At 47.5% G+C, this 23031-nt stretch overlaps 1 protein-coding gene across 1 annotated transcript in view; it reads right to left on the bottom strand.

Moving 5' to 3' along the window:
* Positions 1 to 23031, bottom strand: part of Sez6l (seizure related 6 homolog like) — a 243023-nt gene that overhangs the window by 157840 nt on the left and 62152 nt on the right. Inside the window, exon 5 of the mRNA XM_023711422.1 lies at positions 22973 to 23030. Within this exon, the coding sequence (XP_023567190.1) occupies positions 22973 to 23030 (58 nt within the window). The remainder of the gene's footprint in view (positions 1 to 22972; position 23031) is intronic.

Genomic DNA, 23031 nt, shown 5'->3' with positions numbered 1-23031 from the left:
AAGCTGCTGTTGCTTTTGGTTCCCTCACATACTGACTCCACTGTGGCTTGTCACTGAGGGACATCATTCTGCTTTTCCTTTGAGAAGCCCCCATTTCCTACCCAGTCCATGCATCCGGAGAGTCCAGGGATGGCCAACCAGGCCTTGCATGGACCTAGCCTCCCTGATGTGTCAAAGACGAGTACATGACCGAAGTTGTCTATAGAGGACACATATTAGCCTACTTAATCATCTTCCCGATCCTGTGAAATACGCACTGCTATAAATTCTCTATTAAAGCTAAAGAAATTGGGATGTAGAGTGGTGAAATGATGTTCCCGAGATTATGTGCTCCATAGGTGGCAGGCAGGGGTAAGAACTCAGGCGGCCTGATTTCAAGTCAGTGCCTCTAACCCTGTTCTATCCTCTACCTTTTAGAACTTGATGTAAAACATGTCCCCCCAAAATAACTCCAAAATGACATAGATGCTGAGAAATATTTGGTCTCATCAAGCCGTGAACTTACAACTTCAAAGCAAACTAATCCTTAGGAGACCTGGGATCATCGATTGTTATGTAATTTTATACATGTGACAATTTGCTTATCTGGAAGTGTCCTTTGTGGTAAGCTCAGTTATGTGGAATCTACGAAGAACTAAGAGCATGAAACCCATGCACATAGTAGGTCTTCAATAAGTGTTCTTGATTATGATAGACCTTTGACAGGTGGAGGCATAGATCCCAGTTTAGCCTCAGCATCCTCTTTTGTAAACTATGGATTATCATAGAGGTCCTCCTTGGGCACTTTACAAGCTGGCGGGATAGAGTAATAAGGTAATGGAAATAAAAGTACATTTTAAGTGGTCAAATGCCACTTAAATGTAAGGCAGTATTACATTTATTAATGCCAGAGCAGGAAGGAATTACACTGTTGTTAATCCTTACTACTATTATTACTCATCATTATGGTAACGGCCATTATTATTTCTCCTGCCATGCTAGAGGAATACTAATATTGGCCAGTAGGTTCCTGCCATATTTCACAATCATCTTAGGTTAGGAACGACTCCACTTGGTGTGCATACCCAGGCTGTGGCCCTTCTACTGAACCAGTACCAACTGCACCTTCTTTGATCAGAAGCGAATTAGAAAAGGGATCCTTTGCATAAGGAAATGGAGATGTAAGCCAACAGATGAGTGTGGAGTGTTGAGTCTCTGGCACCGTGCCTGTCTTCCACACAGTCAGGCTCTGAACCACAAATGAGAGCAGAGGAAAAGGAGTTTGGAGGTAGCCTCCAAGAGGTTACCACTCCCGAACAGGCGGCAGAGCCCATTTCTCCTTCCCTTGGAGCCAAGCTGGCCTTGAGGCGTGCGCTAGTGAAGACGACTGAACATGCAGCTTGCAACACTGGTGCTTCAGCTTCGCCTGTGCTCTGAGGACCCTCTGTCCTGGTATCCGACTCTCGTGCTGCAGAAAGCCCAGGCAGAGTAGGGAGCCCACTGTTGGGAACCCTCTGCTGCTCAAGGGATAAGCATCTCAGGCTGCCACACTTGGGAGGGACCCGAGGACCCTGCAGCCTAGGGGCCCTCCCTCTGCCCATGCACAGGGCAGAGCAATTTCCAAGCTGCACCCAAACCAGACACTCCTATGATAGAATTAATACTTCACATGTATTAATGTCCCTTCTGACAATGTCACATGTACAATGTAATGTGTTAATATCACAAGTCTCTTCAAATAATAGAGTTATTAGTTTTTTCAAATTAATTTTGAGAAAGAAATAGTGATGAGACAGTTTCAAAACAGGTTAGTAGGACAGTTACAATAATTAATGCGTTGCATATTGTTGTCTTCATAGTAGTTATTCATAGTACAAGATGCAGACATGATATCTTGTCTAAACACTATTAGTACAAATCTTTCTTCTCATTGAACTAAGAGAAAGTAGCTGTATATCTATCCTAACTAATATATATATATATAGTTTTTTCACTACAAAATGGTTCTTCATGTATATCCCCCTTTTTTTGTTTAGTTTTGTGAGAGATGGATGTTCCATTGCCATTCAAATATTGTAGGTGTGTGAATTCAGCAAAATAATCTAATATAGTCTAGTAGTCCATAATAGTAGTGGGTTATCCACAGAACTGGCAGTGTCAGAAGTTGTTGACTTGAGCCTTTTACAGCTCAGCATATTAATATGGCTTAACTTTTAATACTTCATTTTTGTACTTTTCTGCTGGATGGTTAAGGCCAAGATAAAGCAAGACCTATATAATAAAAAATGCAACCTTTGTATCTGAAAAGGTCAGGCAAATCCCCTCAGGATTTACCCTGAAACCATGTACAGCAGTTTGTAGATCTTTTGTCAGTATCAGCCATGTGGATGAGTCGCAGTCATTGCTTGACCAATTTTCTCTCTGTAAAAACCTGAGAGAATATTTTCTCTCCAGGTGACTCTCCTTAGGTGCATTATACACCATCGATCACTTTCCTCTGTGGCCCCATAATCTCCTTGATCAGAAAATTTGGGACACCTCTGAGTTACAGGATGTTACAGTACAGGTTCTCTTATGTCCTGAATCCTCACTGACCTTGAAGGGCTAGGGCCAAAATGTTGGCTATCCTTGTAGCACTTCTTTTTTAGACTTGTTATCTGAAGCACTAAAGTGGGGGGTGGTTTGTTACCCAGCAATAGCTAACTGAGACAAAGCAGAGGTGAGCGCTTTAATGTAATGTTCCTGACTCAGCTGAGATGGGCAGGGAAGCCTCCTTGAACGAGGAGAAGCTTGTACGTGAGACAGCCTCCTGGGTTACACTGGTGGAGCAGGGTTTCAGCTGTCCATCCTGGGCCAATCCTCTTCTCCACATGATGCATTGGGTGCGAGGCAGTTCAGGGATGAGCACCAGAATTTTAAACTCCTCTTTCCCTTAGATAATTGTTCCTTCTCTTTAGGGATCAGCTCCACTTCCCCGGCTTTAAATCAAAATGTCAGGGCCTCCAAATTGGTTCAGGTGCTCATTCATTTGCAACAATGTCTTTTGCTGGAAAAGGCTTGGTGGGTCTAATTTCTGCCCCAAGTACATTTTTATAGTTAAGCTGTACTATAAGTGTTGCTTAATGTACCCAGTAATGTCAGGTCTATGTTAAAAAACTGAGCACCCATGATGTATATATGCGCTGCATTCTGTCTGATCAGGGCTTGGGAGGAGGGGAAGGGCGAATGCAATCATCGTTTGCTGAAATTTATATTCTTTTCCTCTCTTCTCCGCTGCTGTTTCCCCAGCGTTCTAGATGCCACGGGGAGGAACAAAGCAAGGCTTTCAAAGTAGCTGCCGGGTGGGAGAGGGAGAGTCTGCGAGGGACTGGAGGCTGGCGACACAGGGGAAGGTTCAGGGCTGGGAATCTGTGGGCTCTTCAGTGGGCTCTCTCCTGGTGCAGGAAGGATTAAATGGGAAGCCGTGGCAGCTGAGGGGAATCTACATGGTGCCGGCCCTTAGGGGTGCAGGGGCAAGAGGAAGCAGGTGGGTGTCTCATGGTGGGGGAGGGGTGAAGTTAACTCCTTCAAGCCTCATCTGTGAGGGCCTCCATCTTTAATAGCTCTCATTTCCATGTAGCAAGTAGACAGTATTTTTAAACCCAAATGGTCTCCTCCCCAACTCTAAGCACAGCCAGAGCACACTCTGAACATCTGTCCTGTAAGATTTGGACGGGTCCACCTTGGCTCCTGGACCTTCTCCCAAGCCACCTGTGCACTTCCTTGTAAAATCTTGTTTTAGCAAAGAATTCCCCAATTCTGCTGTATCATTTGTGCAAGAATCACCCATCCCTTTTATTTTCTTCTTCTTTGAAGTGAAGGGGTGGAACCCAGAGCCTTTGCATGGAACTAGATCCCCAGTCAGCTCCCCCAACCTGGGTTTTTCTTTTGAGGCAAAGCCTTACTAAATTGCAAAGCTGCCCAGGATACCTAGGCTTGAGCTTGTAATCCTCTTGCCTCGGCTTTCCAGCATGAGGGAATTAGAGGTGTGCACCACCATGCCTGTATCTTTCTGTCCTAGATGTCCTAGACGGCTATGTCTGGTCAGGGTCTTCATCCTCCACCACCTCCTGGTAATCTCTGGTCACCTGGCCTGTCCTAAGCTAGAATCTAGTTAGGTTGGTTTAGCCAAGACCCACCTCCCTCCACCCCGACCCCGGATGTTTCCTCTTAGTCACTCTCTGCTCCAGAACCTCACCCTGCTCTTTGTAAATTGCCACTTGTCCTTGCTGAGCTCCACCTCTGGTCCCTACGGCAAAATTTGATGGGCGTGGCCCCTGTGCCAGTGGTGACAGTCATGAAGAAAGCCTGCCACCCTGAGTTCTAAAGGGAACCACTGAGCCACACGGCTCTCTAGCACCCCTTCTGAACGTCATTTTTCCCACTTGCTGCTCCGCTGTTCGTATCCCGCCACATCGGGTTCGTGTCAGTGGGTCAGATGACCCCAGCTTTGGCAGTGTATCCCTGGCCATGTGCAAGGCTGAAGCCTGACATCCTGAGTGCCCCCACACCCCCGAGAGCTGGAGCAGAACGTCGGGCTGATGGCAGCAATATTTCATGTCAGCGCGGCTGTCTCCGGTGCGAGGCAGACCTGCTCCCGGCTCATGGGAAGCTGGGGCATGATCGATCACATACTTCACAGGGCACATTTATTTGGCTCATTAAAAGAGTTAACTAGATTTTCAGGGAAGAGAGGAGCCAGGAGAGCAGAGAGCCACCTCTGCGAGGGGACATGGTGGGCTGAGCATGGCCTCCCACCCGGATCGGTACCACAGAGGCAGCGACTTCTTTTAAAGTCGCAAGAACACAGAGATGCGTCCCAGCTCTGGGCCTTAGTAGTTAGGTGACCTTGAGCCCATCACTCTGCCTCTGCACGTGGCAGTGGCAGCTGCTGTGAAATGGGAACATCTGTCCAGAGCCCCCTATGTGACATAAGTGTGACAACATGTGCCACGGGCTCAGCATGAGCGTGGGATAAATGGTCAGCACAATTATCACAAGCCAAGAAAACAAGCAAATGCTAGGGCTTAGGAATCAGACCAGCCAGGCAGGGCATCAGCAATACGGAGGAGCAGGATGCGTGGCTCAGGCCTGCCTTCCAGGCATTGGTAGGGTTGTAGCCAGGGCTTTGGAGCCTCTCAAAGCTCCCCATGTGGTGTTAACTAGCAGCCCTGTTCTTTTTTTTTAACCCCTTCATCTATGCAGTCCCTGAGAGAATGTCTGAGAGTTTTGGGAATCCCCCTGTTTACTGTCACATGTTAAAAAGCCTAGCTTCAGTGTCACTGCAGGACTGGGCCCTGTTTCCAGGTCAGTATGCAAGTATTAAGGGGTCAGCATGGGCTGGGGGGCCTGCCACAGCGCTGAGAGTATCCATGAATATTAAAGTCAAGACGAATGGGTAGGTGGGATGACTAACAAGCTGAAAGATAGATTTCAGGGGCTGCTGGCTCCTTGAGGGCTGGCACGGCCCATTCTTGTTCCAGGCCCCAGAGCTAACCCCAGAGTGTGGACATTCAGTACATTTTGTTGTTTGCAGTTGAATCAGTGAGTCATCCCCTGAATTTCCGAGCGTCTGGTGGGAAAGACCAATGCATGAACAAACACTCAGGCCAGAACAGCCTCGTGCTGTCACATAGGTGGGTGCCTGCTAGCATGACAGAGGGTGGAGGCACATCTGAGCTGGGCTGCCTGATGGGAGCTGTGGTCAGCACTGGTCACTGTGGAGTTAAGGAGCCAGGCAGACAGCCCGACCTGGGGAATTCTGGGCCTTGTTCCAGGCGGAAGAGAGAAGCCTGCCAAGGAGGAAAGCAAGTTATAGCTCACTGGGGGCGGCATGCTTCCATTGTATGAGAATCAGAAGTGGAAGGCAGGTGCAGTGGTGCATGCTTGTAATCTTGCCCACCTGGGAGGCTGAGACAGGAGGATCCCAAGTTCAAGTTCCACCTGGGCAACTTAGTGAGACCACATTTCAAAATAAAAAGTAAAAAGAACTGGGGACATAGCTCAATGTGAAGGCCTAGATTCAATTCTCAGCTGCAAAGAAAAAAAGAAAGCCCAAAACCAACAACAAAGAATCCTCCACCAAAGTCTATCTGACTACACCAAGGTCATTCTATAAAGAGGCTGCATTCATTAAAAGTTTCTACCTCAGAAAAGTGAAGACCAAATGCTTTAGTGCCTTTCTCATCAATACCTGATGCCTACCATTTAAAAGACAAGAGGTTTATTTTGGCTCAGGGTTGCAATCTCTGGTCAGGTGGCCCTGAGGCAGACACAGCATGGAGGAGAGCCCCGGGTTGGAAGAGGGCTGCTCACACCATGGCTGTCGGGAAGCAGAAAGGGAAGGGAGGAGCAGGGAAGGGGCCCCATCCCTCTAGTCATGCCCTGGCACCCGCCTCTTCCTAGCAGGCTCCACCTCCTCACAACCCATTTCCCTATGAACTCATCAGTGGCTTACTCGGGGGGGGGGGCAAGTGTAGCACTCGTGTGATCTATGCACCTTCTAAAACACATGAGGTGTGAGCCCCAGGTCTGCCCCGCACCAAGCTTCTGTTCCATCATGGAGTCTCTCTGACCCTCACAGTTTTCTCATCTGAAATATAGCTCAGAGTTTCCTCAGCTCCAGCTCCTCAAAATTATTTGTGACTATCTAATACAATAGTGGACATCTTCTGCCATGGGGGAAACATAAGAAATGACTGTTTTCATTACTACTTGGAATAAAACTATCCCAGGACCTGAAGTAATTAATTTGTTTTGGGGAAACCTCATTAACTGATTGTCTAAGTGAATGTTTTATGGAAATAGTGTGCCTATTATTTATGTATATACACACACTCAGCTGCATCTATATAACTCTATGCAGTTCTGCTCGGGAGATATTTTCCCATATGCACAAAAGAATGAAATGCCAGCATAGTGTTGCGATAATTGAAGTCAGTAGCTCCACTCTGGCCAGACCCTGTTGGAGCCCTCCATTGTCTTTGTGAAGTTTCCAATGTTAGTGGAGGTTCTCTTAAAGTGTTACATTTATTTGGCCCATTAGAGAACATAAACTGGATGTTATTTTCTAAACATGAAAGTGGGTACGATCAAACCAGATTGCTTTGATTAGCTACCAACCAGAGGAATAGACAGTGGTCCTGGGAACTCACAGCTTCCCAGGCCTGGTCTCTTGGAGAGAGTTGCTTCCTGCCTGGAAGTCACCCAGGCCACAAAGGGGCTGGAGAGGGGAGTGAGAAAAACACACAAGCCAAGAGTGTGGGTGCACACCTGTAATTCCATACTCTGGGAAGCTGAGCCAGGAAGAGCGAACCTATGAGCCCAGTCTAGGCAGTTTAGTGACTTAGCAAGATCTTATCTCAAGACAAAATAAGTTGAAAGAAAGGGTGGAGGATGCAATGCAGTGTGAAGGCCCTGGGTCCAATTCTCAGTAGCACACACAGAAGGAAAGAGAGAGAGAGAGAGAGAGAGAGAGAGAGAGAGAGAGAGAGAGAGAGAGAGAGAGAGAGAAAGAAGGAAAGAAAGAAAGGAGAAAACACCTGCATTTAGGAATATGCTTGACTGTGAAGAATGATTAGGTATTAAGTTATCTGATGGCAAAGATATGACTTTCTCACCCCTGTGACACCGAAACCTACTAAGGACTTTGTACAGAGTAGAATGGTTTGAAGTAAAAGCAGGTTGTAAATGAATGAATGAACCCTAACTTTGCCATGTGCAGGCCACCTGAGCCTCATCTTTCTTATTTATCATTGAACAACTATTAAACAGAAGCCCTTGAAGATTCTAATAATTAAGTGCAATTTTGTGAATGAAGCCATGGCAGGATGTTAGTAGATTCCAGGAGTTCCTCTTCTTCTCCCCATCACTTTGGAAGCAGGGAAGGGACATAGTGAAGAAAGGACTTTGGCCCTAGAAGCCCTATGCTCGGAAGCTGCCCTGAAGCAGACCACACTGGGTGGGGAGGCTGGGGAGCCAGGCCACACCCATCTGGGGGCTCCTCCAGAGCTGTGTCCCTGACCTGAGATGGGCCCTGGCATAACCATGACCCAGTGGGTGACAGATCCACTTACCCGGAGCCCTGTCTTCTGTGTGGAATCTCAACTGTATTAAACAAGATAACAACATACCTTATGTTGGCAGAGTGGAGCATATATGTGGTTGTCTCTTCAAATTCCCACAAAACATTTCATCTATGGGGGTGGTTCATGAAATTATAAATTCTGCTCCAGCTGGTGATCATACACCAAGGCCTGCCTGCTCCTCTCTCAAGACTCTCAGGAAAGGTCACTCACTCAGTTATGCATGGCAGCATCTGTGTGGAGCACCTTGCTTGATGGCAAGCGCTCTGCTCAGCTCGCAGTGGAAAATTCCCTTCTTTCCATCCCTCATCCACTCAGTGAACAAGGCACAGCTATTTCCCCTGTGCATAAAGCACAACTGACTTGCCCAAGGTCAGGCAGCTAGGAAACAGTGAGGATGAGACTTGGACTCTCTGTAACACTAAATACTGAGCTCCTGGTCACTGTCACACACCCAAGCGGCACCTGCTGGTGGCCCTTGATCCACACTCTGAGCCAGAGGCTGGCGTGAAGAGGTGAAACACTTCCCACCAGCAAGGAAGGCAGCCATACATTATCCCTGTGCATGCCTACTACAAGTATCTCCTATGTACTGAGAGCAGCAGTGCTTTATTCAGCAATATTTCATTCCAAATTCATTCATTCCTTCAGCAACACCACACTTCCCAAGCCTCCACTATCTGGGAGAGTCAATGAGGAGAGGTGGTGACTGAGAGAGACATGAGACAGAGTCCCTGCCAGGGAAGACCTCAAGTCCAGTATAGGAGACAAGCATTTAACACATGCCCCTCCGGCGTGGTGACTGACGGTGATGACAGATGACAGTCCCTTTGCTGGAAGGCAGTCATACATCCCATAAATGGGCACCTGCTAGGTCCCAGTACAATCCAGGTTCTGGAATCCAAATGATTCTGTGTGGGTTGCATCCTTTGGAATTTTCTGTAAGATCAAATATAGGAGCAGATCCATCGTTTGCTTAATGATGAGGATGAACTGTGTTATGGATGTTACCATAGTTACTGAGCTCCTAGTATGTAGGTACCAACTGCTGCTCCATGAGTTGTACACGAATGTCTCATGACTCTGCACTGCAATCTTATGATGTGGTCTGTTTATTATTTTCATTTCATAGCTGGAGAAATCAAGGCCTACAGAGGTTAAGAAACTTGGTTAAACTCATACATTTGGGTTAACAAGCAAGATCTAAGGCTTTCTTGATAAACAGCAAGAATCATAGAAAAAATTAAAAACAAACCCCAAACTTCGCTTTTAACCCCAATTGAAGTAAAAGTATGCAAATTAGCCTCTGCACATCATTTTTTATTTATGCCATAAATTAAGCAAATTTCCCTTCCTGAAGCCCTGAAAAATGAGGCTTAATTCCACATATTGTACATTAATTTCCAAGGCAGTTGGCCCCAAATTAGCTTTACAACTTGGTAAACCTTCTATAAAAGGGGGCATAAAAAGTGGAGAACTGTTCAGAAATCTTTAGGGAATGAGATGTGGGAGGTTGCAAATTGCTTTGTAGTCCAGGGCTGCACATCTGTATCCAGAACTGCCACATACAGCTGCATAGGTTTGTATGGCTTAATTCTCAGCACTCCTGTTCACAGACGCTGCAGTAAACAGTCCCTCCTGGAGCTGTGCAGGGAGGTGACAATGCATTGTGCTTCTCTCTGCACACCCTGCAGAGAGAGCAGCCAGGAAGAGTGAAGATCTTTTTTTGCAGATGGAAACTGAGGCTTGAAGAGATTAAGTGACTCCCCCAGCATCACACAACACATCAGTGGCAGAGTGAGGAGCTGCATTCAGGCCTCTCTCAGTCCTGGTAGTGGGCAGAGTCAGCTCTTCTGAGAAAGTTTGCTCAGATTTCAGTCTTCTCAGCACTTGCTGCCCTGATCTCTGTTCCTGTAATATTAAGGTTTTGGAGAACTTCGCATTTGCTACGCATTTGCCAAGCTCACCTCATGTGTCCCTGCTCTTACTGCACCATCACCACCCCAGATGCGCATTGCCTGGGCTGAGGAGCCCCCCAGGGCTCTACCTTGAAGCTTCTCTCCACTTTCCATGGAAGCCTGACTCTCAAGGACAGAAGATCACCTTAAGTGTCTCAGTGTGCCTGCAGCCCTCTGCTGTGCCCTCTGTGACCTCCACCCCTGTGGATTACTTTTACCTAAGTCTGGTTTATACAGATGATGTGAAAGTTGCATGTTTTCTGCAAATGCTTTCGTGTCCTGTGCCCAAATACTTTGGTTCATGGTTGAAGACACCATGCCATTCATTCATTCACTCATTCACTCACTCACTCACTCATTCATTCACTCACTCATTCATTCACTCACTCATTCATTCACTCACTCATTCATTCATGCACTCATTCATTCACGCACTCATTCATTCACGCACTCATTCATTCATTCATTGATTCACTCATTCATTCATACATTCTTTCATTCAGCAAGACAATTGAGAATAGGAAGATAATAACAATCAACTGCTAATCCCAAGGATCTCATTGTCCAGAGGGAAGCAACACAGGTGCATAAAGCACATGGTGATTCTTCCCAGCTCTCTCAGATGTGGTTTGAGTGAGGCCACAGCCTCCTGACTATATATAGATTGGAAAGGGAGTCTAGGACCACATCCTAGGAATGCGAAGGGAAGAGGAAGCAGCTATGGGAGCCAGCAGCCATTGTCAGTGATTGCTCTTTCCAAGGTACAGCCTCATGGCCTGGATTTATGCCACATGGCACAATTAGCATGCAAGCTATAGATGACTGGGTCAAGCACATTCAGCCAATCTATCACCTGGTACAAAGTGTTGAGCAGACCTAGCCCTCTTCTCTTTTTAAACATGCATTGGGCAAGACAAGGAGGCTAAGTGTTGGCCAGGCTCTGGGACAGCACTGTCCACTAGAACTTTCTGGGAAGAGGCAAACTCGAGCTCACTACATGTTCTCCAACATGGCAGCCACTGGTCACAAAGGACTACAGAGCACCGGCAATGTGGCTGACTGGGGAAACTCAAACTGCAACTGAATTTAGTTTCAATTACTTTAAATTTAAGTAGCAATGTGTGTCCTGCAGTTATCGCATTAGGTAACAGGCAAAGGTAGAAAAGTCATGATGTCCCAGGAGGAAGTGGGGGCGAGGGGAACTGTCTGTGAGGAACAAGTAGGAGGTGGAACCCACAGACACAGAGAGGCAGACACTATGGAAAAGAAAGATGGCAGGAGGAGATGGTCTTCGGAGCACGCCAGGCTTAGGATCTGTGGAATTCTTACAGCAAAAATACTTCAGCATCATTGAGTTAACTCACATACACTAGGGATTTATTTCTCAAAGTTCTAAAGTGTTCAAGATTAAGGTGCTGGCAGATTCAGTGTCTAATAAGGGCTTGGTGCTCAGTCATTTTTTTTTTTCTCCTCCTATGGTACTGGGAAATGAACTCAGGGGCTTGGCACTGAGGTATGCCCCAGCCCTATTTATTTATGCTTTTTATTCTGAGACAGAGAGTCTTGCTAAGTTTCCCAGACTGGGACCCTCCTGCTGCGGCATCTCCGAGTGCCGGGGTTGTTGGCTGGTGTTCACCACGCCTAGCTTGCTGCTCCCATTTGGTGCCTCCTTGCTGCATGGTCTGCACAGGGTGGAAGGGGAGGGGCTTCCCTCTGACCTATTTGTAAAGAAGCCAATCGCATTCCCAAGGATTCTGCCTCCAGAAACCCAGTCAACCACCTCACTGCCATCTCCTGCTGGGAAGGCTAGGTTGTAACAGTATAAATGTTGGGTGGTCCCGAACAGTCAGACCACAGCACAGTATAATGGAAAGAAGTATACTGGAGTATACTCCCTCTCTTGGAAGCCATCACTGACCTGAGAATCTGTGGTTCCACTCTGCACAACACTGACAACTCAGGATCACTGTCTTCCTTGCCACCACCAGCCCATTATCTCAGGGTAAGTGACTCGTCCACGGTCCCACAGTGTGGATGGAACTGGTCTCCCTTTGCTCCAGAGTCTATGACCTTGATTGTGCTCTCCCAGCTGGGCTCTTGCCCCCAGCAGGGCTCTATTATGAACTCTTTTGTTTTTAGTGCGAACAGCTTTGGCCCTTCCTACCTCCAACCTAGGAATGGGTGGGACCAGATGAAGCAGCTGCCACTCAGAACCTCACACCCAGCTCCCTCCCCTCCAGGCCTTGCCCCATGCCCCAGATCCTGTGTCTCAGGCTGCATCCATGCTCCTTGCCCTAATCCCCAGCCCATGAGCATTCCTGGTGTCTAGTTTCATGCCCAGAGCCCCCACAGACCACATCATCTACACCTCAGGTAGCCCTTTCCTGGCTCCCTACACCCCAGTCCCTGCAGCTTTTCCTATCAGTCACAGCACTTGGCCCACAATGAGGGCGGGAAAGCCCAGCAGGAAGACTGGGCTGGGGACCTGGTCTCCGTGAGCCTCCTTGATTTCCTCTGACCTGCTTGACTCGGGCCATCTGCCTGGATGGCCCGATTCCCAGGTGCCGAGCTGGGTCGCTGGTGCATCGACAAGTCAGGTGCCAGCTCAGCACAGAAGGACTACGGCTTGGTTCCAGCATCTCCTACGGCTCACTTGGTGCAGTTTCTCTGCCACAGCCTCAGAATGTGAACACCAGCGTGGATAATGATGCTCTCAGTTGAATGGAAACAGATGCCCACAAGTCTGTCATCATCCTAGCCCCTGGGTCTCAGAATGCGCAAGGATAAAACCCAAAATAAAAATAAATGAAACACAAAAAAGTAGGGTGTGGTGGTGCATGGCTGAGTCCAGCACTTGAAAGGCCGAGGCAGGAGCATTATAGCAAGTTTAAGGCCAGCCTGGGGTACATAGTGAGTTCAAGGCCAGCTTAAGCTACATAGCAACATCCTGTCTCAAACACCCTACGCCCCCCAAAACATACATGGGGAAGAGCACAGGTTTCATTTCTCCTTAAGGCACTTATTTATCTATTTATTTTAGTATAATCATTTTCCGAGATTTTAATAAGGCTTGTGTTTCAGCAAACTAACTAGTATAACATGTTAATATGTTAATTTCCCTCAATTACAGATTTATTAAAAGAGCTTATCAAATATTTCTGCACAATCTACTGTCTAAGATTTTGAAGATCATAAAAATGTATAATTGAAGTTTTGAAAATATGTTATTAATTCAAACACATTGGCTTTCTTCAGTTTAATGCTGAACAAATTACACTGAATCTTATCATTCATGATATCTCAAAATCAATATAATTCATTTATAAACATAATACAGTTACTTTAAAAATTGTGTTTTGTAAATTCTCATACGATGACTGGTATGAGAGTCTCATATTCCCTGAAAAACAGTATATCAAAAGAAATTTATCTTTATCTAACAGAATATTATTTTCACATTTTCTTTTTTTAAATCTGTGGAGTGGAGGCCTTACAGGGTCTCACTACTTAGATCACACTTGTAGAGACTCTCCTGTTTTCAGCCTCCCAAATACCAGGATTACAGGAGCGTGCCACTACGCCCTGTCTTAGTTGCTGTCTCAGCGCGCCCTGGGGGCAGGGTTGGCACAGCACGTGTAGATTGAATCCTTGTCGCTGGGCCTGACTAAGATGCAGTTTAGTCCGCTGAGCTGTTTTTATATATTAATTTTAATGAGAAACAAGTAGCAATGAGACAGTTTCAAAGGCACTTCACAGTGGAAGTCAGAAGAGAGGAGCAAAGGGGAGTGGGTCTGGGCTTTGTCAGTCATTCGCAGTGGGATTGGGAGAAAGTTCTTTCCCTGTCTCTTGGCTTTCCTCAATAGAAGGAAATTCTCAGAGATAGACTGCAGGGGTTCTAAAGAGATGCTAGGACCACGCTGCCCTGCAACATCAGACCTCAGGAAGGTCTCCTGCAACACCATCAGCCCCTGCCCCACAGTGCGGCATGGGGAGGGGGCAGAGCACAGATCGTCAGCCCACGTGAGGTCCAAAGCCAGCTCCAGGGTTCAGCATGGTTTGCCCAAGCACACACATCTAACAAGAAGCATCAAGTGAAAGCCTAGGCAGGCAGATTCTATCCCGACCTCCGCCTTGTCTGCAAAGTCCCTGTTCTGAGACAGATTGAGCAGTAGGTTGAATCAAGTGTACCCGCTATTACTTTTGCAGAGAAAGGCGGCCTCCTTGAGCACTTGCTGAATGGTCCATCTCATGGGCCTGGCTTTGCACAAAGGTGTGTTTTCTCTCGCTTTACCAAGTGCATCTTGCTCCATCTTCATCTTTTGATTTTTCTTCGTCCTCCTCTTTTCTTTGTAGAGTTCCACAGTGATTTCACATCTATTATCTCATTGATTTTCCTCCCAGCCAGCCTATGAGGCAAGGTCATCCACTTACAAGCTCTTCAAATGGGGAATTGAGGCTTAAAGAGCTACCTAGGACTCCACAGATGCAGGAGGAAGAGTTGAGAATTAAACTCAGCTATCAGATTCCAACTCCACTTCCCCACAGGAAGATGAAGACCAAAGGAAATTTAGCATAGAAAATTCACAACATTTATGAATGGATCAAGCACTTATTAGACCGAGGCTAGTGAAACATGGGTAGTTAGCATTCAGCTAAGTCTCTCTTATGGTTGATTGTCTAGGAGGAGGGAGGCTTTTGGAATTGCAAATGCATGACTTATCCGTAACAGAGGAATCAAACGTGGTGGAAGTCCAGAGGAAGAAATAACTTGCGTAGGTGAAGGAAGGCAAGATGAGCTTTCCCAAAAGAGAAAATTAGAGACTGGGTTTTGAAGGATGAGTAAGAGCTTACTAGGTGAATAATTATAACAATTGCTGCAAAATGTTAGAGTGCTTGTGATGAGCGAGGAACATCCACACATACTATTTTTTTTTTAACAATCTTGCAAGGTAGATATGACCTCAGGGTCACTCTACACATCATGCCAAAATAGGCTCGGAGAACTAAAGCAAACAGCTAAATCAGTCAGCTGGAAATCCCATCTTGAGCTCTCCATAACAACCAGCTGTAGGTCTACTACAACAACCCTCTGGGCTGACCCTCTTGGCTATAGGACTAGATAAGTCAGAGCAGAATGATGCTTTTTCCAGAAAGCATCAAAGTGCAGACAGAAGAGCCCAAAGTGGACTGTTTTCTCTCTTGCAAACTTTTTTGAGACACCTGACATTTGCCACTGGGTGAGAAAACCTGCTCCCTCTAGCTGGGCTGTGGAGATAGCTCAGCAGTCTAAGCGCCTACCTGGATAGTGCAAGTACCCAAGTTCGATCACCGGTACCTCATTCCTTGCCGGCTATGGCATCCTAGGCGAGTTGTGCTGGCCCTGAAACCAGATGTGATGGCACATGCCTGTAATCCCAGCACTGGGGAGGCTGAGACAGGAGGCTCACTACGAGTCTGAGGGGCACTGTGGGACCCTGAACCAAATACATAAATAAATCAATAATTAAAAAATTAGAACACCTCTCCCCTCGGCAGCCTAAGGAGACCGCTCTGCTTTCCTTTCTGCCACTTGTCCTCTGATGCCTGCACTCTTGTAGCCCCAAATCTGGAACATTCCTGGGCTTTGGAGTCACACAGAATTGGGTTTGAATCTTGACCCCACCCCTCGCTTCCCAGGAGGACTGAGCAGTCCCCTAAGCCTCTATTCCCTCATCAGGGGAACCTGGGTAGTGATGTCACCTGACGGGTGTGGACAAGGACCGCGTGAGTGCACAGAGCAGCATGCACACGCCGTCCCCACCCAGAGCAGGCAAACGGCAATGCAGCTTGGTCTCCTTCTCGCAGGATGAGCCCAGGAGGGGGAGTGCAGGGTCTTCAGCTTTCCAAACCAGCACCCGCTTCCCGGAGGCCCGATCTCCCGGTAAGAGTGAGGCATCTTTACTCACTGGTCTCATCCTAGCCCTGGGAGGATGGCTTTGTGAATGTACTGGTGATTGTTGTGATCCATCTTAGAGATGGAACAATTGGGGTCCAGGTCTAGCAAAGGCCACCTGAATTAAGGGTCCCACCAAGGTCAATTTTGCACAATGCAGGTCCTCTGCATATGACTGGGTGACCTTGAAGCATAAGAAATCACAGGCCTTCAGAGTTTCATGCCTACTGACATGCCAGCTGGACTCTGCTCATCCTTTGGCCAAAGCCGTTTTCTTTTCTTGGCTGGGAAGAGTGAGACCTATGCTCATCTCTGGGAGGTGTTGAAGGCTGGGCAGGACTCTAGTGGATTCTGGTCTCTGTCCTGAGTTTGGGACCTGGAGGCTGAGCCCACCCCGGTGACAGTCCACTGACAATGAAGATGCCTTTCCCACGCATTCCACTCCACAGTGCAGCAGTCCCAGCTTGGGCAGGCTTGTGGACCCCAGTTCCCAGCCTCTGCATTCCAGTCTCACCTGCTACTTCCTCATGGGGAGCACAGCGTGGGGGGTAGGGCTCTCTAAGCTTCATTTTGTTCAGCTGCCTGGCATCTATGAAGTGGAGGGGCATTGTAAAGACTGGGTAGGACCACCAATGGAAGGGCCTGGTGTGTAGCAACTGTTCATTAACTGTAATGATTATAAATTAATTTCCTACAAATAAAACCACCACAGTTCCACTCTTTGACTTGCTTTACTCAAAAGCTTGTGTATGACAGGACCTGTGTTAGGAACACATTGGGTGCACACTGTCCACATGTGGACAAGTATTTCTCAGCTCTTCCCTTATGTATGGACGTGGGCAATGCAAGAAAGAAAACACTAGAGGTGTTTGGTGTTGTGAGATTCTTTAAAAAAAACCCAACAAATTGTATATGTGTGTATATTTAAGGTAGACAATAGGACATGACAAGATACATGCATAGAAGAAAATAGTTACTACAGTGAAGCAAATTAAAATCTCCATCGTCTCATATAGTCACCCACTTATCCCTCCAGTGGCAAGAGCAGTTATAATCTCATTTAGCAAAACTGAAATACAACACACACACACTTGTTGTGAAGAGATTCTGGGGCAGCTCTGGGCTCCATGCTGGACTGCAGCCTGTTCTTGGTTTTGTGATGCCAGACACGTTCCTCATCCTCTCTGTGATGTGCCTCAGCTTCCTCAGTGCATGCCATGAGGATATTAAAGAGGCTACCTGCATCTCTCCCAGGGAGTTCTGGGAAGGGTTCTCTATATAAACCACTTCTCTCAGGCTTAGAACAAATTTAGCACTTGGTTCTGGTTGCTTACAGACAGTCCCCGCCCTGTTCTACTTAATTAGGTCCACAGGGCTCTTTGGACTCCTCCCACCTCTCCATCCTTTTGCCTGCCCTCAGCCCAGCCTGTTCCTGCCCTGCTCCCAACTGCCAAAGCCCCAGTGAAGCTGCTTGGAAGGACCTCCAGCACCAGGGAGTTGTGCACATCTGCAGGTTCCACAGAGCAGTGCTGACCCAGGGCTGCTCCTTGTAGTCAGCGCCTAGCAGCTGGGCCTCGCCGCCTCCTTCCCAGAAGCTTCCTTCTCTGTCACTGCAGCCTCTAGTGGACAAGAGCAGCTCATAGTCCTTTCTTTGCTCCAGTTCTCATCTAGGGAACTCCTGGTATCCAGGAGTTTCTCAGGAAAGAGCGTGCGCACCTGCCTCCCTTCCTCTCCCTCTCACTTCTCTTGTCTCTCTCTCTTCAGAAGTTCTGAGAGTGGAGCTTCTTTGGGATTTGTCACTATCCTACTGCAGTGTTCTCTCCTGGCTGCTGGTATCTGTCACATCCCTTCAAGGCCAGATCAAATGCTACTTGTTCTGGGGTAAGAAATAAACTCACCTGCTTGTGGGGTCCCCGAGCTCTATGTCTTCCCATGGCACAAAGCCTGGACTTGCAGAGCTCCCTTGCTAGGCTGCAGATACCAGAGCAGGGGTCTCAGAATGCAGCACAAGGTTTGCTACGTGTGCAGTACAATGGACCAAAGTCTAGATCTTCCCCAAATTTATAGCTTGAAGCCTTAACTTTCAGTGAAATAGCATCTATAAATGGAGTCCTTGGAGAGTAATAGGTTTATCTGAGGTCAGGGGGTGCGACCTCTGTGATGGACTTAGTGCCCTTAAAAAGCAAGGGGACTCTAGCTCTCTTTCTCTGCCCTGTGAAGATTCAGCTAGAAAGTGGACATCTGCAAGCCAGAAAGAGGGCCCTCATCAGATGCCAAACTTGCCCAGACTTTGATCTCAGATTTCCTAGCTCCAAAATTGTGAGAAATAATCGTCACCATTCAGGCCATCCCATCAGAGGTCTTTTTTTGTCATAGTATTCTGAACTGACTAAGACACATGGGTAATGCCCAGCAAATGTATGCAAATGAAGGAATGAGCAAATAAGAATCCTTTCCCAGATAATTGTCCTCTTAAGTTTTTCCAGTCTTTAACCTGCCACCCCACATTTCCAGCACAGTGGACTCATATTCCTGATGGTGGCATTAAGGTTCAAAGAGATACAGTATGAACATTTGAAAAGGAAAGGCCACTGCACCAGGAAATGTAATGTTATTACCTATCGAAGACAGCAGACAGGTAACTGGGACCACGTACTCCTCCTCCACCACCTGCTCTACTTTGTTTTTATTTTATTTTCTTTTTTTATTTTTCAACAAATAATACACTGCATATATTCTTCTTAGTGGTTAATTGCTGTACAAGATGCGGACTTGTGATCCTATTTACAAACACCATTAGAACAAATCATTCTATTCATTAACAGAATGTAACTATATATCTATCCCAACCACTTTGAATACACAGATACAAAATGGACATTCATCTGTATACCCTTTTTTTCTAAGTTCCGTTATTGAATATTATAGGTGTGTAAACTCAGCAAAATATTCTAAAAGAGTCCAGTAGCCCATATTAGCATTGGGTCTTCTGTTTAACTGGCAATGTCAGAAATTATTGACCTGAGTCCCCCACAGCTCAACTTAACAGCATGGCTTTATTTATTATAATTTCGTCTTCATACTTTTCTGCTGGATGGTTAAGACCAAGGTAAAGCAGGACCTATGCAACAAGAGTTGTAGCTTTTTGGTCTGAGAAGGTCAGTGAAATGCCCTCAGGATTTGTCCTGAGATCCTGTACCTCAGACTGTAGAACCTTTATCAGTGCAGCCATGTGGATGAGTCACGGCCAATGCTTGGCCAATGTGCTCTCTGTGAAGGCCTGAGAGAGTGTCTTCTCCCCATGTGACTCTCCTTAGGCCCACTCTATGTCATCGATCACTTTCCTCTTTGGCCCCATAATCTTCTTGATCAGAAAATTTGGGACACTACCTCACCTGCTCTACTTTGGTCTAAACTATGTCAATATGTATGCCAACATCTACCTCACTCCAAATTTTGAGGAGCCACTCTCATGGTGTCTATGCATAGGCTTGCTTTTGAGAAAGCACGAAAACATTACCTGAGTACCTACTGTGTGCTAGTCACTTTTACAGGACCTATGCAATCCTTGTAACCGCACTTCCAGGCTGGTACCATGGCCCCCCTGTCCCCGTGTCACCGACGCAGAATGAAGGCTCAGAGGACACTGTCCTACAGAAGGTCACACATTCCTAAACAATGGTGCTGGGTCCTAGCCCAGGTTGCTCTGGTTCCAAAGCCACACTTCTTTTCTTGAGCTCTGTCAACCTAATTCCAGTACTCAGCTCAGTCAAGCTCCCGCAGAGCAGCCTAGCCACAGGTTCTCTAATGTTTCACAGTTCAGCTCCCTGGTGGAAACCACGAATGGGTAAAAAGGGGACAGCTGGGTCCTGCACTGTAAGATCCCTTCCTGGAGCAATCTTCTATGCACTTTTCACTGTTTTTATTGCATGAATTAAGAGTCATCAAAACATTTCTCCTGAGAAATAGGATACAAGTGTAGCAAGTTGAATGAAGGAGGGCAGAGAGGATGACAGGGCCACTTCTAAAAAGAGATCTCAATTCCGCAAGCTTTGGCATTGCACACACCTGGCCCTTCCCTGCGTGAGAATTTGCCTCTCCTTTGCCCTGAGCCACCAAGGAGAGCTCTGAGCGCCCCTAGTGGTGGTCTGCACCATGGGCGTGCAGCAGAAATGCAACCAACTTGGAGAACCGATACCTTGAGCCTATTTGAACAGCCTGAATGAAAGGATGTGCCTGCAAGATCCTCAAACAAGCCCCTCTGACCGGGAAACATCCTTTTGCCTTGGACACAGAAGGAAATGAATGTTACATGATTTTTCTAATGCTCAAGTGCACCGTGTGAGCACAAGAAGAATCCCTCAAGCTTGGATATGGTAGTCCCTGGCAGAGGCTACCAAAACTCCATGAAAAAAGAACACTGTCAGGGAAAGAATCCTTAACAATGACTCTAACAACAATGCACATTAGAGACTAGGGGGGAGCAGGTAAGTTGGAGCCTTATGGAGCAATATTGAATTTGCTTTATTAACTTAAGAGAAAAAGAAAAGAAATTACACCCAGTCTCTGTAATCTTAGCACGTAGTTACAATTATTCCCCATGTGCATATCTTAGACAATAAGAAGTCTCTTCAAAAACAAGTTATGCTTTATACTTATTCATGCCTTACAGCAAAATGGCCCAGAGAATCACGTGCTCTGCATTAGAAGATAGCAACAAGTCCCTTTCAAGTGGTTAGAAATCCGCTCACTCCACTAGGAACGGAAGGGCTAGTTTGTAACACTGAATTAGGTGGCCATCTCTCCACCTGACATTAGTGCATATTGAGCTCCACTTTAAAAATAGAATTTATTGTGGAAGGTCAATTGTTTCCAAATGCACCACCAGAATTGGGGATGTTCATTGGCCCCTCTTGCTTCCTCCTTATGACTCAGAGTCAGGGAGGCAGAGCCACATAGTTTTTAATGAACCTTCTGAAGCAAGACATCAGTTGACTTTAATTTGGTGGCAACCTGAAGTTAATATATATATATATATATATATATATATATATATATATATATGCCATAGTGCCAAACAGTTGGTAAAAATAATGTGAAACATCTTAAAATTCAAAATACACACACAACACCCTCCTACTCATGCGTGCGCACACACACACACACACACACACACATGGGTGGGGAGAGAGAGAGGTCACAGTGAGCGAGAAGAGAATCCTTGTCTTGGGTAACGATTCAATATGTGCCATTAAGACATTTTTCCTGGAGGGTTGTGTATTGGAGAGTATAGATTGCAGAGGTAGAATCGTTTTAGAAAAGCCAGCAAGCCTCTGGGTAGCTTTGAATTGCGTGTGTGTGTGTGTGTGTGTGTGTGTGTGTGTGTATGTGGTAGTCATAACACAGATTCAAAAGGAGGGTAGGGAAGGGAGATCTGGACTCAGTTCAAGGCCACCAAGCACTGGGAGACAGCTAATTAAGAAAGGGCATGCTGTGGTGGAAACGATTTATTTAAATCAAATCTGTTCTCCCATCTTTCCTAGGAAATTGTCCAGACCTGGTGTAAATCGTGAGTATCAGTGCCTCATAAAGGTAGCTTCTCAATGATATGCTTTGTTAAACAAAAGGTGATGAATTGCTTCCTTTTCTCTGCACCCTGGGCTCCACGTTTAAAGAGAAGGGGCTGGGGGATAAATGCCTGATTTATGCGGAGGAGGGCACTCCATGCCTTGGGGAAGCAGAGTTGGAAGAAAAAGGACCTGAGCTAGGGCCCAGGGCACCAAGAGCTGTCCGGGGCCTTTGGTGCTGAACGCAGGAGCGCGAGCCAGGGGCCCGGACACCCCGCTGAGAAATGACACTGCCACCCTTCCCCCAGCTCCAAGTCTAGATGGGCTAAATGAGACGGGCCTCGCAAGGGCAGGGCGTGCGCCCTCCGGCTGCCTTCAGCCTGGGTAAGCACTGCAGTCGCCTGTATTTTGTTTTTCCAAGTGAGGAGTGAGTTTCTGGGCCTCCTAAGAAAGCGAGGCTGAGTGGTCAACAATGCCACCCCGACACACGCACACACACACACACACACACACACACACACACACACACACTCCTAGTCTCCTCGGTGCTTGCCCAAAGTCCCGCAGCTCTTGCGGTTACTCTTCGGTGACTTAGGTGTCCCACTTCTTGCTCCATCCCAACCCCCTTGTAACTTTTCCTGGGGGACTTGGCGGCCTGAAGAGAAGGTGCGGCTCCAGGTCCGCAAAGGAAGAACTGCCGGCCTCAGTCGAAGTTGAACCCTTCTTCCCACCCAGCAAGCACGTGGTGGGGGAAATCAGCGCCCCCTCCCCCCTCCCGACAGCCATCAGAGAGGCTAGGCTGTGGGGGGCGGAGTACGGAGAGTCTGCTCAGGGTCCCACCACCACCTAACATCTCCTCTCTACCTTGCCAAGTTATGGCCCCCTGAGCCCCTCTCCACAGCCTCATTCGAAAGCCACACCCAAGTCCTGAGGCTTGGTGGGGATCCACCTAGTGCCAGCCGCAGGAAGCCAAGAGTCCCCCAGCACTAAGTCCAGTCCTCTGGTGGAGGGCAGCCCCCTTCTTCCTATCCTCTTCCCGAGAGACAGCAATATCTGGCACCCAGCCCCGGGTGCGGTTGCAGAGAGCTCCGGGAATCTAGGGTTTGCAGGCGACCCCACTCCAAGGAGCTCCTCTGTGGCTACAAAGGGGCCAGCCAGCTCCACAGTCGGGGAAGCCGGAAAGGGAGCCCGCGCCCGAAGCAGGGGAGCGCGGAGTGCTCTAGGCTCATCCCAGCCTCCACACTCCTATGGCCCGGGCCGAGGGGGACGCGGTTCCAGCCCCGAATTCTGGCAGCCGCCTCCGCCAGCCAGGCTGCCGGGCGCCGTTGGAAACGGCGGGGTCCTTCATGACCCCCGGCCGCCCCGCGCTCGCGACAACTTTGCCCCCTCCCCGGCCCGCCCCTCGCCGCTTACCTCCCGCTAGGGCTGTCGCTGGGCTCCCCAGGAGCAGCGCGAGGAGCAGCGAGACGCCG

This window comes from Octodon degus, unplaced genomic scaffold (assembly GCF_000260255.1).
Source record: "Octodon degus isolate 3935 unplaced genomic scaffold, OctDeg1.0 scaffold00021, whole genome shotgun sequence".
NCBI lineage: Eukaryota > Metazoa > Chordata > Mammalia > Rodentia > Octodontidae > Octodon > Octodon degus.
Note: the sequence above shows the minus strand (reverse complement) of the source record. Positions and strands in the feature narration are given on the sequence as shown.